General features: G+C 44.6%; 1 protein-coding gene across 6 annotated transcripts in view; it reads left to right on the top strand.

The window, feature by feature from the left end:
- The window catches only part of DOCK8 (dedicator of cytokinesis 8), a 259,998-nt gene that overhangs the window by 177,088 nt on the left and 62,182 nt on the right, over positions 1-20,728 (top strand). For all 6 annotated transcript variants that reach the window (XM_077249094.1, XM_077249095.1, XM_077249096.1 and 3 more), the window contains 5 exons: positions 4,264-4,377; positions 9,337-9,489; positions 9,719-9,858; positions 13,925-14,094; positions 15,114-15,250. In XM_077249094.1, coding sequence (XP_077105209.1) covers positions 4,264-4,377; positions 9,337-9,489; positions 9,719-9,858; positions 13,925-14,094; positions 15,114-15,250 — 714 coding nt within the window. The remainder of the gene's footprint in view (positions 1-4,263; positions 4,378-9,336; positions 9,490-9,718; positions 9,859-13,924; positions 14,095-15,113; positions 15,251-20,728) is intronic.

Genomic DNA, 20,728 nt, shown 5'->3' on the forward strand with positions numbered 1-20,728 from the left:
ATGAAGAGCCATGCGTATCAGGATAGAGATGAGGGGGCCATGTATATCAGGATAGGGATGAGGAGGCCATGCATACCAGGATAGGGACGAGGAGGCCATGTATACCAGGATAGGGTTGAGGGGGCCATGTATACCAAGATGGGGATAAGTAGGCCATACATACCAGGATAGGGATGAGGGGGCCATGCATACCAGAATGGGGAAGAAGGGGCCATGCATACCAGGATGGGGATGATGGGGTCCATGCATACCAGGATAGGGATGAGGGGGCCATGTATACCAGGATGGGGATGAGTAGCCATGCATACCAGGATAGGGATGAGGGGGCCATGTATACCAGGATAGGGATGATGGGGCCATGTATACCAGGATAGAGATGAGGGGGCCATGCATACCAGGATAGGGATGAGGAGGCCATGTATACCAGGATAGGGATGAGGGGGCCATGCATACCAGGATAGGGATGAAGAGCCATGCATACCAGGATAGAGATGAGGGGGCCATGTATATCAGGATAGGGATGAGGAGGCCATGCATACCAGGATAGGGACGAGGAGGCCATGTATACCAGGATAGGGATGAGGGGGCCATGTATACCAGGATGGGGATAAGTAGGCCATACATACCAGGATAGGGATGAGGGGGCCATGCATACCAGAATGGGGAAGAAGGGGCCATGCATACCAGGATGGGGATGAGGGGGGCATGTATACCAGGATAGGCATGAGGGGGCCATGCATACAAGGATAGGGATGAGGGGGCCATGTATACCAGGTGGGGATGATGGGGGCCATGCATACCAGGATAGGGATGAGGGGGCCATGTATACCAGGATGGGGATGAGTAGCCATGCATACCAGGATAGGGATGAGGGGGCCATGTATACCAGGATAGGGATGAGGGGGCCATGTATACCAGGATAGAGATGAGGGGGCCATGCATACCAGGATAGGGATGAGGAGGCCATGTATACCAGGATAGGGATAAGGGGGCCATGCATACCAGGATAGGGATGAAGAGCCATGCATACCAGGATAGAGATGAGGGGGCCATGTATATCAGGATAGGGATGAGGAGGCCATGCATACCAGGATAGGGACGAGGAGGCCATGTATACCAGGATAGGGATGAGGGGGCCATGTATACCAGGATGGGGATAAGTAGGCCATACATACCAGGATAGGGATGAGGGGGCCATGCATACCAGAATGGGGAAGAAGGGGCCATGCATACCAGGATGGGGATGAGGGGGGCATGTATACCAGGATAGGGATGAGGAGGCATGCATATCAGGATAGGGATGAGGGGGCCATGCATACCAGAATGGGGAAGAAGGGGCCATGCATACCAGGATGGGGATGAGGGGGCCATGCATACCAGGATAGGGACGGGGGAGCCATGCCTACCAGGATGGGGATGAGGGGGCCATGTATACCAGTATAGGGATGAGGGGGCCGTGCATACCAGGATGGGGATGAGGAGGCCATGTATACCAGGATGGGGATAAGGGGGGCCGTGCATACCAGGATAGGGATGGGGAGCCATGCCTACCAGGATGGGGATGAGGGGGCCATGTATACCAGTATAGGGATGAGGGGGGCCATGCATACCAGGATGGGGATGAGGGGGCCATGCATACCAGGATAGGGATTAGGGGACCATGTATACTAGGATATGGATGAGGGGGCCATGCATAACAGGATGGGGATGAGGAGGCCATGCATATCAGGATAGGGATGAGGAGGCAATGTATACCAGGATAGGGATGAGGGGGCCATGTATACCAGGATGGGGATAAGTAGGCCATACATACCAGGATAGGGATGAGGGGGCCATGCATACCAGAATGGGGAAGAAGGGGCCATGCATACCAGGATGGGGATGAGGGGGGCATGTATACCAGGATAGGGATGAGGAGGCATGCATATCAGGATAGGGATGAGGGGGCCATGCATACCAGAATGGGGAAGAAGGGGCCATGCATACCAGGATGGGGATGAGGGGGCCATGCATACCAGGATAGGGACGGGGGAGCCATGCCTACCAGGATGGGGATGAGGGGGCCATGTATACCAGTATAGGGATGAGGGGGCCGTGCATACCAGGATGGGGATGAGGAGGCCATGTATACCAGGATGGGGATAAGGGGGGCCGTGCATACCAGGATAGGGATGGGGAGCCATGCCTACCAGGATGGGGATGAGGGGGCCATGTATACCAGTATAGGGATGAGGGGGGCCATGCATACCAGGATGGGGATGAGGGGGCCATGCATACCAGGATAGGGATTAGGGGACCATGTATACTAGGATATGGATGAGGGGGCCATGCATAACAGGATGGGGATGAGGAGACCATGCATATCAGGATAGGGATGAGAAGACCATGCATACCAGGATAAGGATGAGGAGCCATGCATACCAGGATGGTGATGAGGGAATCATGCATACCAGGATAGGGATGAGGGGACAATACATACCAGTATAAGGATGAGGAGGCATGCATATCAGGATAGGGATGAGGAGCCATGCATACCAGGATGGTGATGAGGAAATCATGCATACCAGGATAGGGATGAGGGAGCCATGCATACCAGTATAGGGATGAGGAGCCATGCATACCAGGATGGTGATGAGGAAATCATGCATACCAGGATAGGGATGAGGAGCCATGCATACCAGGATAGGGATGAGGGGGTCATGCATACCAGGATGGTAATGAGGAAATCATGTATACCAGGCTAGGGATGAGGAGCCATGCATACCAGGATAGGGATGAGGGGAAAATGCATATCAGGCTTATATTCAAGTCAATAAGTTTTCCCATTTTTTTGTGGTAAAATTATGTGCCTCGGCTTATACTAGGGTCAGCTTATACTCGGGTATATACAGTAAATAAAATGTAAAGACATGGAAACAATTAATAAGGCAGTCCTAATTTGTATCACCACATTTGCAACACCCTCTCGTATAAAAATGTCAACTTATTTAATCCATTCTCGCCATGACCATTTTTTGTTTTTGCATTGTAGTCTTTTCATTCCTCTTCTAGAGCTATAACCGTTGCTTTTCTCTTTCAACATATCTGTGGGCTTTTTTTTTGCTGGGCAAGCTGTAGCTTTGAAATACGCCTTAATTTTAGTCTATACCATACTGTAAAATTGGTAAAAAATTACAGATATGGTTACATGGTGAAAAAAAATGGAAATCAGTCTTTATTTTTTGTTTTTATATTTACAACATTCAGTGTATAATGCAATTGATTTTGCAAGAAGGATCTTCGGTCAGTACGATTATGATCTTACCAAACATGTTTTTTTAATATTTTAGTGGTCAAAAAGAAAATCGGATTTTTGTATGAAAAAAAAACAGTATGTTTTTTCATTTTTTTATATCAGTCAATGGAGCTTTGTGAGAGGTGTTGGCTGCATAACACTGCCGGCATCCACCGAGAATGGAACAGTGCCTAAGCCTGCTCTATATGCCTGCACCCAACATTCCTGTTCATGTGAAGGAGTTAACCATATAGTGAAAAAAATGTCTGAATTGCCAGTACTCATTCATCTGCCTAAAAAAATAGGATAACAATAGAATAGAATAAAAATTGGTCAATAGTCAGATAAACACCAAACTCTTTTTAATTAGACATCAACTTATCACACAAAAAGACAGCATGTCTTATGTACATACTGAGTATTTGCAGCAGATTTTATTTTTGTGCTGAAAAAAGAAGTGTTGGCAGATAAAGCAGTTTGATTTGTTTTTAATACACACAAAGGAAGAGAAAGATCTGCGGCCGTTCATGTGTGTATCTGTCACCTCCTTTGTCTGTATTATGTTTTGTGTGGTTGACACTCTACATTATTGTTTTTCAGCTATGCCCGCCTCACTTATTAGTGATAAATATTCATTTTTTTCCCAATCATTGGTATGGGTGAAAAACACTGCAAAATTCCTGAAAGAATTGACATGCTGCAGATTTGAAAAAGCGCTTTCATGGTTCAAACCTGCAAAGAAAGAATAAGCAGCTTTTCCATTAGATTTCAGAAATATCTGTCAGTTTGCTGGTACTGTAAAAGATATTTTTTTCACGGTAAAAATGCACATGCCTTAGAAGAAAAGAAGTAAAAGAAAGCAACAAAAAGCGATCTGTCCTCAATGAATAAAATAGCTTTTTCCTGAAGGGTTTCAGATATGCATAAAATAAACTGAAATGTAACCAGCTCCTACTAAATACCTAAGTATAATTTCTGTATAATTTCAGGAAGCGGAGCATGCAGAGAAAATGAACATAAGCCTGGCGTTCTTTTTGTATGATCTGCTATCTCTAATGGATCGTGGCTTTGTTTTCAATCTAATCAAGCATTACTGCAATCAGGTACAAAAACTAGAACCTTTTATCAGGTCAAGACACATCATATTCTGGAATAAGATATGTGTGCACAGCTCCGCACTACTAAGTGTTATCCGTGATGCCATCTCTAGTCAGAAATCTGGTTTCCCTCGTTCCTCAGCTATTTTATAGGCCATTATCACCACTATCATCGCTTTCTTAGGGTATGTGCATGCTGCATCTTTTAGACACTGTTTGAAACAGAAGACGCCACTGTTATTTTTCCTGAAGCGTCTTCTTTGGCATACAGTATTTATGATCGCTTTTTGCTTCAGCTTTGGTGTCGCTGTCTTTTTTTTCTGTATATATATATATATATATATATATATATATATATATATATATATATATATACATATATATATATATATTAACTAGCGAGACCTTTTTTTTGTCAGGTCCCTTTTTTAGCTATTTCATGGTTTTCAGAGCCAGAAGCAGTTAAAGGTAGCTCAAAACAATTGAACATAAGCACAGCAAGTCATTTCACCATTACAGTACATACAGGTGCTTCTCACAAAATTAGAATATCATCTAAAAGTTAATTTATTTTAATTTATTTCAGCTCTTCAATACATAAAGTGAAACTCATATTATATAGAGTCATTACAAACAGACTAATCTATTTCAAGTGTTTATTTCTGTTAAGGTTGATGATTATGGCTTACAGCAAATGAAAACTCCCACAAGTCATTATCTCAGTAAATTAGAATGATTAACAAAAAACAACTGCAAATGCTTTCTAAACATTTAAAAAGGTCCCTTAGGGTACTGTCACACTCTGCAACTTTCCAACGATCACGACCAGCGATACGACCTGGCCGTGATCGTTGGAAAGTCGTTGTGTGGTCGCTGGGGAGCTGTCACACAGACCGCTCTCCAGCGACCAACGATGCCGAAGGCCTCGGGTAACCAGGGTAAACATCGGGTTACTAAGCGCAGGGCCGCGCTTAGTAACCCGATGTTTACCCTGGTTACCGTCGTAAAAGTAAAAAAAAACAAACAGTACATACTCACATTCCGGTGTCCGTCAGGGTCCCTCGCAGTCTGCTTCCCGCTCTGACTGAGTGCCGCCGTAAAGTGAAAGCAGATCACAGCGGTGACGTCACTGCTGTGCTCTGCTTACTTTACGGCAGTCAGTCAGAGCGGGAAGCAGACTGCGAGGGACCCTGACGGACACCGGAATGTGAGTATGTACTGTTTGTTTTTTTTTACTTTTACGATGGTAACCAGGGTAAACATCGGGTTACTAAGCGCGGCCCTGCGCTTAGTAACCCGATGTTTACCCTGGCTACAAGCGAACGCACCGTTGGATCGGTGTCACACACACCGATCCAACGATGACAGCGGGAGATCCAGCGACGAAAGAAAGTTCCAAACGATCTGCTACGACGTACGATTCTCAGCAGGGTCCCTGATCGCTGCTGCGTGTCAGACACAGCGATATCGTATGGATATCGCTGGAACGTCACGGATCGTACCGTCGTAGCGACAAAAATGCCACTGTGAGACAGTACCCTTAGTCTGTTTCAGTAGGCTCCACAATCATGGGGAAGAGTGCTGACTTGACAGATGTCCAGAAGGCAATTGTCACGATCAGCTGCAGCCGCTGATGCGGCCCAGCCCCATAGATGCCCCCAAGCTGACCGACCTCAGAAGGCGCGGGGCGCGCGTCCCCCGGGAACGCAATATGGACCCTTTATACCGTAGAGGGGGACTCGGGCCTACCCGAACTAGGGGAGGGCAGAGACCGGGGTTCTGTGGCAGCTGAGCATGTGGACAAGGAAAGAGACACGTAGAACTTGATTACCCCGCCAACTTCAGGTATAGAGAAAGTAAAGTTTACTAATGTAAAGTCACACAGTACATAAACAAAACATGACGATGTCAGGCTCCCGATTCCACACCTCCAGAAGGGTACCACCCAGTGGACCCCAAGGCACCAACGGATCACCGAGGCACACATAGGCGGGACATCAGGATACAGACAGGACATCAGGACAGGGCATTAGGAGACAGGAATACCGGATAGACATCTGGGACACTGGCGTGGCAGCCCAGGTCATCAGCTGGGACACTGGCGTGGCAGCCCAGGTCATCAGTTACATCAAGACATCGGACACAGGAAGGACATCAGGGAACACGAGGTCATCAGGACGCAGGTAAGACATCAGGACATCAGGGTCCATGAGGTCATCAGGACACAGGCAGGACATCAGGGTACAGACAGGGCATCTGGACCCAGGGTCACTGGCAGACATCAGACATGAGTCGTTTGGTTCCAGACATCTGACACGATCTACAAGCACCACCAGTCATCAGGCTCCCAAGCTCCAGGCAGCAGTCATCAGGTTCCAGACTGCGGTCGTCAGGCTCCGGGCATCTGACCTAGGAGGGAACTCAAGCGTGATGGTGCAAGCACCGCCATACTGGACGTGGGCCAGACGGAGTTAACACCGCATGGTATTAAGAGCACAGAGTAGTAGATGCTCAGCAGAAACACCGGTTACAAGAGACTCAAAGTCACAGGGTGTGAGACTTCAGATGCAGAGGGATTCCAGGAACATAATCACAGCAGACACAGTTCAGACAGGATCAAGGATTCGGGCCTGGATATACGCCTCCTAGACAGGCGCCAGAACAGGACAAAACAGGAATCAAGGCAAGGACTTTGGTACCAAAACATAGACAGGAGAGGTGCAGGAACACAAACACACATAGCAAAGTTCAGGAGCTTTGTGAGTAGCTCAGGCCCCACCCATAGGGCAGGGGAACTTTATATAGGAGCTGCCCCTCAGCAATTGGCTGGGGACAGCATTTCAACTACATACACTAACCCTGATAAAAGCAGGCGAGGTGTGGCCGCACCCACCCTTAGCACAAACAGAAACCATTACAGCACAATCAGTGCAGGAACTGTGGCTTAGGGCACCTGGCTGTGACTGCATGCACTGACACACGTGGAAAGTCATGCACCAGCTGCAAATGACCTCGCACCCCACAGACAGCTTCCACAGCGACAACCAGAGACCACACAAGCAGATGGTCAAACAGCAAAGCAAAGATCTAACCACCCATGTATGACTACGCAGCAAACCAGGGAACTGAGAAGGCTCCATACAGGTAACAGCCAACAGTATCCCAGCTCAATTAGGGGGAAAGGAGCAAAGGGTTAAAGCAAAGACATGCATTGTCACACCGAAAACCAGATACAGACAGAACGGCGTGACAGCAATCATTGACACACTCCACCAGGAGAGTAAGCCACAAAAGGTCATTGCTAAAGAAGCTGGCTGTTCACAGAGTGCTGTATCCAAGCATATTAATGTAAAGTTGAGTGGAAGGAAAAGGTGTGATAGATAAAGGTGCACAAGCAACCATGATAACGACAGCCTTGAAAAGATTGTTAAGAAGAGGCCATTCAAAAATTTGGGGGAGGTTCACAAGGAGTGGACTGCTGCTGGAGTCATTGCTTCAAGAGCCACCACACACATAGTATCCAGGACAGATGGAAATTTAATTCTCCAGCATGACTTGGCACCTGTCCACACTGCCAAAGGTACCAATACCCGGTTTAAAAATAACAGTATCACTGTGCTTGATTGGCCAGCAAACTCACCTGACCTTAACCTCATAGGGAAATTATGGGGTATTATCAAGCAGAAGATGAGAGACACGAGACCACACAATGCAGACAAATTGAAGACTGCTATAAAAGCAACCTAGGTTCCCATAACACCTCAGCAGTGTTACAGGCTGATCTCCTCCATGCCACGCAGCATTGATGCCGTAATTGATGCAAAAGGAGCCGCAACCAAGTATTGAGTGCATTTACTGAACATACATTTCACTAGGCCAACATTTTGGATTTTAAAATCAATTTTCAAACTGGTTTTATAAATTATTCTAACTTACTGAGATAATGGCTTTTGGGTTTTCATTGGCTGTAAGCCCTAATCATCAACATTAACAGAAATAAACACTTGAAATAGATCACTCTGTTTGTAATGACTATAATATATGAGTTTCACTTTTTGTATTGAAGAACTGAAATAAATTAACTTTTTGATGATATTCTAATTTTGTGAGAAGCACCTGTATGTTCATTCTTGTTAGCCTCCTTTAAGAACTTTTTCAGGCAGAGTTCCCCCTGAAAAAGATGTTGGTTCCATTCATTAAGACCAACAATTTTCTCACTGGTCTTGATGAGTGGGTGTGGTGAAGTCAGATGCTCCTGATTCATGAAGAGGTGCATGCTTCTTCATGTATCTGGAGCATCTGACGAGTGGCGTGGCCCTCTGTGCTCAATGTCGGAGTTTTACCCCATTCCCCAGCTGGAGTAATATTTCTGGCGTAAGGAAGGCAACAGAACAGCTCGTCATGAATTATCACCCCGTCAAGCCCCAGCTCTGCACATTTAGCTGGGAGAAACTGGTTTGACAACGCCAGACGCTCTTGAGTTGCTCCAAAATGTGGAAACTTTTCAAAGCCATTTATGACAAAATTCTATCAAAATGGCTTTAATGAATTTGGACCGTTGTGTGTAAATACCCTTAAAGGGATTTTCTTAGCACAAAATGTTAATGACCTTTCCATGGGACACCCCTACCGATCAGCTGTTATTGCTCATGGTACATGCAGAACAGCTTCTATTCTTTCAATAGGAGCTGTTGTGCAGTACACTTTGAATGGAACAGCTCTATTTAATGCCTTTACATCCCGTGGTCGCCAGACCAAGTAACAGCTAATCAGTGGGGTGCTGGCTGTTGGACTACCCTCCGATCTCAAGACAGTATTGACTAATAAGCCAACTTTAAGATATATATATTTATATACAAAAAAAAGAAAAAAAATTAGTTTCCTAGCGGTATGTGGTACTTACTGTAGATTGTACAGTTGGCATATTGTAATTATTTCTGTCTAAACTAATCTCTTGTTTTCCAGTTGTCAAGTAAATTGAATTCTCTACCAACCCTTATCTCTATGAGACTAGAATTTCTAAGGATTCTCTGCAGTCACGAGAATTATCTCAGCCTAAACCTCTTCTTTGTCTCATCATCTACACCTGCTTCTCCATGTCCCTCAATTTCTTCTGAGGTATGAAAAAAAAACGTGTTTGCTCATCCATGCAGCTTTTGAGGAAAAAACGTAATTTTTAAATACAAAATATCATATAAAAATGTTTGGTTTTTTATTTAGTCACTGCCGAAATACCAAAAAGCTATAACAATTTATATAATAACTAAGAAATGATAAATGGACATTTTTCTCATTGTTTTTTTATACTTCATTATTTTGACTTAGTTTGATGATTTCCCCTGTGTAGAATTCCAGTTCCTGCTCCAGTTTCCAGGACCACAGAATATCCGCCATGTTTGACCTCTCACTAGAATTCCGACAAAAACATTTTTTAACTGGGCTCCTCTTCACAGAACTAGATGCTGCACTGGACTCCGAAGCAGAAGGGTTTGTTGGTCATGTAAACATATAGAGCACAATCACTACTTATTACAGTATATCAGCAGATAGTAATATCCTGTCACACAATCTTTAACATATGATTTTTTTTTTACTGAGGAAGTAGAGGTGTAGAACGAAATTTCATTTTATTTTGCAGTTGGAGAATATACTGTATTTTTCAGACCATAAGACGCACCTAGGTTTTATAGGAGGAAATTAGAAAAAAAAATGGAAGCAAAAAATGAGGTCAATTGTGTACTAATATCCCCTATCCTGGTATATATGGTTCCCTCATCCCCATCCTGGTATGCATGGGCCCCTCATACCTATCCTGGTATACATGGCCCCCTCATCCCTATCCTGGTATGCATGCCCCCCTCATCCCTATCCTGGTATGCATGGCCCCCTCATCCCTATCCTGGTATGCATGGCCCCTCATAGCTATCCTGGTATGCATAGCCCCAACTCCCATCCTGGTATGCATGACCTCCTCATCCCTTTCCTGGTAAGCATAGTCCCTTCATCCCCATCTTGGTATGCATGGCCACTCATCCCTATTTTGGTATGCATGGCCTGCTCATCCCTATCCTTGTATGCATGGCCTCCTCATCCCTAGCCTGGTAGGCATGTCCCCTTCATCCCTAGCCTGATAGGCATGGCCCCCTTATCCCTATCCTGATAGGCATGGCCCCCTTATCCCTATCCTGGTATGTATTGCCTCCTTAACCCTATCTTGGTATGCATGGCCTCCTCATCCCTATCCTGGTAAACATGGCCTCTTCATCCCTAGCCTGGTATGCATGTGCTCCACATCCCTAGCTTGTGGTAGGCATGTCCCCATATCCCTATCCTGATAGGCATGGCCCCCTTATCCCTATCCTGGTATGTATTGCCTCCTCAACCCTATTTTTGGTATGCATGGCCTCCTCAACCATATTATGGTATGCATGGCCTCCTCATCCCTAGCCTGGTATGCATGTGCTCCACATCCCTAGCTTGTGGTAGGCATGTCCCCATATCCCTATCCTGATAGGCATGGCCCCCTTATCCCTATCCTGGTATGTATTGCCTCCTTAACCCTATCTTGGTATGCATGGCCTCCTCATCCCTATCCTGGTAAACATGGCCTCTTCATTCAAATCCTGGTATGCATGGCCCCCTCATCTCTATCCTGGTTTGCATGGCCCCCTCATCTCTATCCTGGTTTTCATGGCTTCCTCATCCCTATCCTGGTATGCATAGCCTCCTCATCCCTATCCTGGTATGCATAGCCTCCTCATCCCTATCCTGGTATGCATAGCCTCCATTCCCATCCTGGTACGCATGGCCTCCTTATCCCTATCCTGGTTACGCATGGCCCCCTCATCCCTATCCTGGTATGCATGGCCCCCTCATCCCTAGTCTGATAGGCATGTCCCCGTTAATCCTATCCTCGTAGGCATGGTCCCTTTATCCATATCCTGGTAGGCATGGTCCCTTCATCGCTATCCTGGTAGGCATGGCCTCCTCAACCCTATTTTTGGTATACATGGCCTCCTCAAACCTACTTGCCTTCCTGTGCTCCCTCTCAGCTTCCTTTTCTGATGCCAGCAGCTGCTTTATGCTTGTAATCAGCGCATGGCAGTGACGTCATGCACTGCTTACAAGCCAAGGACAGCTGCCGAAATAATCACTGCTCTCCGCGCCGGGACTATGTGTGCAGAGAGCAGTGAATACTGATTGCTCTTTAGTAGCGGGCCGACGGCTTCCTGCAGCTGCCCGGCTTTTGCATGTCCCTGCTACTAAAGGGAATGAATATTCACTACATTCCACACCTATGGGAGTGGAGAGCAGTGAATATTCATTCCCTTAAGTAGTGGGGACATGCGAAAGCCTGGCAGCTGCAGGAAGCCGGCGGCTGCAGCTAACAGCGTGTCCGAGAAATGAATATTCACTGCTTTCCACTCCCATGGGCATGTAATGCAGTGAATATTCATTTCTCTTTAGCAGCGCTTCTGCCGCTCCTCCAAATCCACAGCCAGTACAAGTTTTTGGAGGAAAAAATGCGTCTCATAGTCTGAAAAATATGACATGTGGTTTGTTGTTCTGTCCTTAAGTCTCATAATCTTATTGTTTTGTAGTCTGGGAAAAATCACACACTAATGATCACACACTAACTAGCTGAACTCAAACCAAGATTCCAGTTTTATGAGACAGCAGTATTAAACATTTTATGACTCTCTATCGAAGGCTTCATTTCCATGTTTTTTTTTCATACAAATATAACGGTTCAATTTCCATGATTTTTTTGGCTCAGATTTTCATCAGTGTTTGATTAGTGAATCAGTTTTTGCTCTAAGGGTTTTTCTCATATGCATAGAAATAAAACAAAACTGCTTCTCCTGCCCGTGCAATGTTAAAAAACGGACAACACACATATATACTTGTATGGGTGATTTTGATCCAGGACATATCTTTTTGACTCTATTCAGTTTACACAGAGTCTGCAAAAAAAACATGGACACGTGAACAACTCCATATATAATGGATATGTGTTCTCCCTGTAAAAAACAGATACAGTACTGTGCAAAACTTTGCGGAATTTTTTCAAAACCTGCTGAAAACTAAGGAGGCTTTCAAAAATAGAAGTGTTAATAGTTTTTTTTAACAATTAACCAAATGCCAAATGGATGAACAAAAGGCAAATTTAAATCATTATTTACTGTGACCACCCTTTGCCTTCAAAACATCACCAGCTTCTGTAGATACAAGGAGGTCAGCAGGAAGATTGTTCCAAACATTGTGACGAACCAACCACGGATCTTTTGTGGATGTAAGCTTGTGCAAATCCCTCCTTCTCTTCATATAATCCCACACAGACTCGATGTTGAGATCAGGCTCTGTGGAGGTCATATCATCACTTACAGGACTCCTCGTTATTCTTTACACTGAAAATAGTTCTCAATGTTGTTGGCTATATGTTTGGACTTGCTGTCTTGTTGCATGATAAATTTGGTTCAATTCAGACGACTCCTTGATGGTATCGCACATTGGATAAGTATCCGCCTGCATTTCTCAGCTTTGAGGACACCAATAATCTTGACCAAAACCTCACTTCTGTTTGATGAAATGCAGCCCCAAAAGAACCTCCACCATTGTTGCCTGCAGAGACTCATTAGTGTACCACTTTCCAGACCTTCAGGAATAAACTGCCTTCTGTTACAGCCACATATTTCGCATTTTGACTTATCAATCCAGAACACATGGTGTAATTTTTCTGCACGCCGCCCAGTTCCTATGTTTTCCTGCAAAGTTTAGTCGTTTGGCTTTGTTTTAATGTTCAAAGTATGGCTTCTTGTTATACTTTTAAGAACAGTGGATGGGTATAAATGGGTCCCACTGGTTGTTTCCAATTCTGAGCTGATAACACTGCTGGACATCTTCCAATTTCGAAGGAAAGTAAGGATGATGTGTCTTATATCTGCTGCACTATGTTTCCTTGGCTGACCACTGTATCTTTGGTCCACAGCATTCCCCATTCTTTGGCATCCTCAATGCTGAGAAATATAGGTAGATATGTAGTACCATCAGAGTGGCATCTGATTGGCTCCAAATTTATTCTGCAGTAGGACAATGATCCCACACATACAGCCAATCTCACAAAAAATTGTTTTCAGTCTAAAGAAGAGCAAAGAGTACTGTAAGTGATGATATTGTCCGCACAGAGCCCTGATTTCAGCATCATTGAATTTGTCTGGGATTACATATAGAGCTAGAAAGATTTGCGCAATCCTACAGGCATAGAAGATCAGTAGTTAGTTCTCCAAGATGTTTGGAACTATGATGTTTGCTGATTTCCTTCAAAAACTGTGCGCAAGTTTCACTAGAAGAATTGATGGTTTGATGCCTTTTTACACTTCAGATTTTATTTTTTGATAAAAATATACCATTAACACTTCTAATTTTGAAAGCATTCTATCTTTACAGCATTTTTACGCATCTGCCAAAAACTTTTGCATAGTAATTTATAATAAAATATCAGGACTGTAGGGCACATCAGAAATAATAATTGATTTATATTTTACTTTCCCAGAATCAGTAAAGTGCAAAGGAAGGCCATCAATGCTGTACACAGCCTTCTGAGTTCACATGATCTGGACCCTCGCTGTCAGAAAATTGAAGTAAAGAGCAAAATTGCTGTTCTGTATTTGCCTTTGGTCAGCACTATTTTAGATGCCATTCCTCAGCTACATGATTTTTCAGGTAAATAAATATGTTTCTTTTTTTAAGCTTTTATTTTATTTTCATGATTTTAAGACTAATACCAAGAAGGAAAAATCTAGATTGTTATACAGCAATGATATATAATAATAATAATAATAAAAAAGATTTATGTTAAATCAGAACTCAGAATCCATGAGTAGTTTGCTCAAACCTTTGTAATAAAACTTTCAAGTATACATTAAAGCATAACATTTTTTTAGAAGTACAAAATATTATGGTTTCAAGTGAACCCAATAGCATCTCTTATTGGAATAAGACCCTTGGATAGTCATCATTGGTGTTTAATAGTGATGAGCGAATGTCCTCAGATGGGGTGTTATAAGGTGTGACTTACGTGTGCTCGAATAATATGTTTGAGTCCCCGCAGCTGCATGTCTCGCCGCTGCTCGACAGCCACAACACATGCAGAGATTGCTTAACAAACAGGAAAACCCTGCATGTGTTGTGGCCGTCGAACAGCCGCGAGACATACAGGTGCTGGGACTCGAATGTATTATTCAAGCACTCCCAAGATACTCGGATAACACCTTATCCAAGCACGTTCGCTCATCACTAGTGTTTAAAGACAAAAACTGAAGACCAAAATAGCAAAACTCTGCTACAGGACCTTATGGCATGAAGGAAACTACCTTCTTCAGTTTGACATGTAAAGAATGGATTGCTGTTAGAAATGCCCAAAGATTTTAATTTGCCAGGAGTTTAGTAAACTTTATGTAGGGATTAATATTGGATTACGATATCCCTGGCATTAAATACTGAGCTTAGGAAGTAATCGGTAGCATCCTCTTAGTCATCGTCGGAGATTATTATGATCTTTCCACTTAAATAAATATGTTTCAGATAATAAACTGAATGATGTGAAAGTAGGAACTACTCAAATACCGTATTTACTGTATGTGTTTCTGTACGTTTTCTCCACAAATGGCTTCACATATCGTAATGATGTTCTATTTGATCCTATTGTCATCTAGATTAATTGTAAAATATTTATAATTAAGTTTTAGACTCAAAGACTGGAAAAACACGCAGTACAGAAGAACCAGAGACGCCAAGTGTGATTAACCCAAATGTTGCCATGGCAGTTGCCGGCAACCAGTTTGGTCTTAAGCCCTCTCCAATGACTTTATCTTCAGTCGTAAGTTTATCAGTAATTAAAAAATAATCACTTTGTTCCATTATCTAAATGTTTACCAGTTATTAACCCCTTAACGCTTTTTAACGGCGCTGAGTAATAATGTTATAGCTCCCCCCAGTGTCGGAAATTCTCCGTGGTCTCAGCCCACCGGGGGAAGCCGAGACCCTGGATAGCATGATTCGGGGGCGGTTTTTACCGTCCCCAGTGTTGCGATCACCATTATTCACAGAATAACGGTGACCGAAAAAAAAAGTCAGATTTTCTATTTATTTCTCTCTCATATCATCTAGCACATCAAAGGAGAGAGAAATGGGGTCCCCAGAGCCCTCCCTCCCCCCCCCGGTACCTCTGGCACCTCCTGCATCCCCCTATGATGTCCCCCGACCCTCGGCGTCTTCTTCCAGAAAGAAAATGGCGAGCCCATGTGCAGTGCGCCCGCTGAGATCTGCTGGCTAGCACCCTGCAACAATAGGAGATTTTTCCTAGTGGTTCATTTTGATTACTGTCACAGTGGTCAAAATAAAAAAAATAGTAAATCGAACCCCCATTTATCAGCCCCTTAGGTAAAAATAATAAAATAAATGTATTTATTTCCATTAGGGTTAGGGTTGAGGCTAGGGTTAGGGTTGTGTTGTGAATTCCGTTCTCGGACTCCCTCCTGTGGTCATGAATGGTACTTTGGTTAGTTCTGCTCTTGGACTCCCTCTGGTGGCTTTGAGCGGTACTGCTGGTCTCTGAGGTTTGCTTTCCCTGCTGCCCTCGTTTATTGTTAGTCTGGCTTCCCTATTTAACTCTACTCAGATCGTTACTTCATGCCAGCTGTCAATGGTTCAGTATTGGTTCAGATCTCTCTTGGACTTTTCTGAGGACCTGTCTACTCCAGCAGAAGCTAAGTCTTTGCTAGTTCATTTTTTGTTACTGCTTCCTGAATATATTTCTTAGTACTGCTATTTCTAGTCCAGCTTGCTATCATGATATTCCCTTGCTAGCTGGAAGCTCTGGGGTGCAGATTGGCACCTCCACACCGTGAGTCGGTGTGGGGAGTCTTTTTGCTTACTCTGCGTGTTTTTTTGTAGTCTTTTGTGCTGACCGCATAGTTCTCTTTTCTATCCTCTGACTAAATTAGTGAAGTCTGGCCTCCTTTGCTAAAACCTGTTTCATTCCTGTGTTTGTGACTTTCCTCTTAACTCACAGTCAATATATGTGGGGGGCTGCCTTTACCTTTGGGGAATTTCTCTGAGGCAAGGTTAGGCTTCTATTTCTATCTTTAGGGGTAGTTAGCTCTTAGGCTGTGAAGGGGCGTCTAGGGAGAGTTAGGTACGCTCAACGGCTATTTCTAGTGTGTGTGATAGGAGTAGTGTTTGCGGTCAGCAGAGTTCCCACTTTCCCAGAGCTTGTTCCGATTTCTAGTTTACTCATCAGGTCATTCCGGGTGCTCCTAACCACCAGGTCCACAACAGTACAGCTGGCCTACAAAGTGTTAATGCATCTCAAAAGAGGGATAGGAGAAGTTCTGAACCCATTTTTTTTTCTTTGCAGTGTGTTTTGTCTCTCTTTTCCCCTTAATCTCTGGGTGGTTCAGGACTCAGGTGTAGATATGGATATTCAAGGTCTGTCCTCTTGTGTGGATCATCTCACTGCAAGAGTACAAAGCATTCAAGATTATGTAGTTCAGAATCCGATGTTAGAGCCTAGAATTCCAATTCCTGATTTGTTTTCTGGGGATAGATCTAAGTTTCTGAATTTCAAAAATAATTGTAAACTGTTTCTTGCTTTGAAACCCCGCTCCTCTGGTGACCCCATTCAGCAAGTAAAAATTATTATTTCTTTGTTGCGTGGCGACCCTCAAGACTGGGCATTCTCCCTTGCGCCAGGAGATCCTGCATTGCTTAATGTAGATGCGTTTTTTTCTGGCGCTTGGATTGCTTTATGACGAACCGAATTCAGTGGATCAGGCAGAGAAAATCTTGCTAGCTTTGTGTCAGGGTCAGGATGAAGCGGAGATATATTGTCAGAAGTTTAGAAAATGGTCTGTGCTTACTCAATGGAATGAGTGTGCCCTGACAGCAATTTTTAGAAAGGGCCTTTCTGAAGCCCTTAAGGATGTTATGGTGGGATTCCCCACGCCTGCTGGTCTGAATGAATCAATGTCCTTGGCCATCCAAATTGATCGGCGTTTGCGTGAGCGCAAAATTGTGCACCATTTGGCGGTGTCCTCTGAGCAGAGGCCTGAGCTTATGCAATGTGATAGAACTTTGACCAGAACTGAACGGCAAGAACACAGACGTCAGAATAGGCTGTGTTTTTACTGTGGTGACCCCACTCATGCTATCTCTGATTGTCCTAAGCGCACTAAGCGGTTTGCTAGGTCTGTCACCATTGGTACTGTACAGCCTAAATTTCTTTTGTCTGTTACTCTGATTTGCTCTTTGTCATCCTACTCGGTTATGGCATTTGTGGATTCAGGCGCTGCCCTGAATTTGATGGACCTGGAGTTTGCCAGGCGCTGTGGTTTTTTCTTGGAGCCTTTGCAGTATCCTATTCCATTAAGGGGAATTGATGCCACGCCGTTGGCCAAGAATAAACCTCAGTACTGGACTCAGTTGACCATGTGCATGGCTCCTGCACATCAGGAAGATATTCGCTTTTTGGTGTTGCATAATTTGCATGATGTGGTCGTGTTGGGTTTGCCTTGGCTACAGGTTCATAATCCAGTATTGGATTGGAAATCAATGTCTGTGTCTAGTTGGGGTTGTCAAGGGGTACATGGCGATGTTCCGTTGGTGTCAATTTCTGCTTCCACTCCTTCTGAAGTCCCTGAGTTTCTGTCGGATTACCAGGATGTATTTGATGAGCCCAAATCCAGTGTCCTACCCCCTCATAGGGATTGTGATTGTGCTATAAATTTGATTCCTGGTAGTAAGTTTCCTAAGGGCCGACTTTTCAATTTATCTGTGCCAGAGCACGCCGCTATGCGGAGTTATATAAAGGAGTCCTTGGAGAAAGGGCATATTCGCCCGTCTTCATCACCGTTGGGAGCAGGGTTCTTTTTTGTGGCCAAGAAGGATGGTTCTCTGAGACCCTGTATAGATTACCGCCTTCTCAATAAGATCACGGTCAAATTTCAGTACCCTTTGCCTCTGCTGTCTGATTTGTTTGCTCGGATTAAGGGGGCTAGTTGGTTCACCAAGATAGATCTTCGAGGGGCGTATAACCTTGTGCGTATTAAACAGAGCGATGAATGGAAAACAGCATTTAATACGCCCGAGGGCCATTTTGAGTACCTGGTAATGCCATTCGGGCTTTCAAATGCTCCATCTGTGTTTCAGTCCTTTATGCATGACATCTTCCGAAAGTATCTGGATAGATTCATGATTGTATATTTGGATGATATTTTGGTCTTTTCGGATGATTGGGAGTCTCATGTGAAACAGGTCAGAATGGTATTCCAGGTCCTTCGTGCTAATTCCTTGTTTGTGAAGGGGTCTAAATGTCTCTTCGGAGTTCAGAAGGTTTCCTTTTTGGGCTTCATTTTTTCCCCTTCTACTATCGAGATGGACCCTGTTAAAGTTCAGGCCATTTATGATTGGACTCAACCTACATCTGTGAAGAGCCTCCAGAAATTCCTGGGCTTTGCTAATTTTTACCGTCGCTTCATCGCTAATTTTTCTAGTGTGGTTAAACCTTTGACTGATTTGACAAAGAAAGGTGCTGATGTGGTGAATTGGTCCTCTGCGGCCGTTGAGGCTTTTCAGGAGCTGAATCGTCGTTTTTCTTCGGCCCCTGTGTTGCGTCAGCCAGATGTTTCGCTCCCTTTTCAGGTCGAGGTTGATGCTTCTGAGATTGGAGCAGGGGCTGTTTTGTCTCAAAGAAGTTCTGATGGCTCTGTCATGAAGCCATGTGCCTTCTTTTCTAGAAAGTTTTCGCCTGCTGAGCGGAATTATGATGTTGGCAATCGGGAGCTGCTAGCTATGAAGTGGGCATTCGAGGAGTGGCGACATTGGCTTGAGGGAGCCAAGCACCGCGTGGTGGTCTTGACGGATCACAAAAATCTGACTTATCTCGAGTCTGCCAAGCGGTTGAATCCTAGACAGGCTCGATGGTCGCTGTTTTTCTCCCGTTTCGATTTTGTGGTCTCATATCTTCCAGGTTCTAAGAATGTGAAGGCGGATGCCCTTTCTAAGAGTTTTGTGCCTGATTCTCCGGGAGTCCCTGAGCCGGCTAGTATTCTCAAAGAGGGGGTAATTCTGTCTGCCATCTCCCCTGATTTGCAGCGGGTGCTGCAGGAGTTTCACGCTGATAGACCTGACCGTTGTCCAGCGGAGAAACTATTTGTCCCTGATAGATGGACTAGCATAGATATTTCTGAGGTTCATTGCTCAGTGTTGGCTGGTCATCCTGGGATTTTTGGGACCAGAGATTTGGTGGCTAGGTCCTTTTGGTGGCCTTCCTTGTCTCGGGATGTGCGTTCTTTTGTGCAGTCCTGTGGGACTTGTGCTCGGGCTAAGCCCTGCTGTTCTCGTGCCAGTGGGTTGCTTTTGCCCTTGCCAGTCCCGAAAAGGCCTTGGACGCATGTTTCCATGGATTTTATTTCAGATCTTCCTGTCTCTCAGAGGTTGTCTGTCATCTGGGTGGTTTGTGATCGCTTTTCTAAGATTGTCCATTTGGTACCCTTGCCTAAATTACCTTCCTCCTCTGATTTGGTGCCATTATTTTTTCAACATGTGGTTCGTTTGCATGGCATTCCGGAGAACATTGTGTCGGACAGAGGTTCCCAGTTTGTCTGTAGGTTTTGGCGGTCCTTTTGTGCTAAGATGGGCATTGATTTGTCTTTTTCTTCGGCTTTCCATCCTCAAACAAATGGCCAAACCGAACGAACCAACCAGACTTTGGAAACCTATCTGAGATGCTTTGTTTCTGCTGATCAGGATGATTGGGTGACCTTCTTGCCATTGGCTGAGTTCGCCCTTAATAATCGGGCTAGTTCGGCTACTTTGGTTTCGCCTTTTTTTTTGCAATTCTGGTTTTCATCCTCGTTTTTCTTCGGGGCAGGTTGAGCCTTCTGACTGTCCTGGTGTGGATTCTGTGGTGGACAGATTGCAGCAAATTTGGACTCACGTGGTGGACAATTTGACGTTGTCCCAGGAGAAGGCTCTAACGTTTCGCTAACCGCCGTCGTTGTGTTGGTCCTCGACTTCGTGTTGGGGATTTGGTTTGGTTATCTTCTCGTTATGTTCCTATGAAGGTTTCTTCTCCTAAGTTTAAGCCTCGTTTCATTGGTCCTTATAAGATTTCTGAAATTCTCAACCGTGTCATTTCGTTTGGTCCTTCCAGCTTCCTTTGCCATCCATAATGTGTTCCATAGGTCGTTGTTGCGGAGGTATGTGGCGCCTATGGTTCCCTCCGTTGATCCTCCTGCCCCGGTGTTGGTTGAGGGGGAGTTGGAGTATGTGGTGGAAAAAATTTTGGATTCTCGTA

The sequence above is a fragment of the Ranitomeya variabilis genome, chromosome 1 (assembly GCF_051348905.1).
Source record: "Ranitomeya variabilis isolate aRanVar5 chromosome 1, aRanVar5.hap1, whole genome shotgun sequence".
NCBI lineage: Eukaryota > Metazoa > Chordata > Amphibia > Anura > Dendrobatidae > Ranitomeya > Ranitomeya variabilis.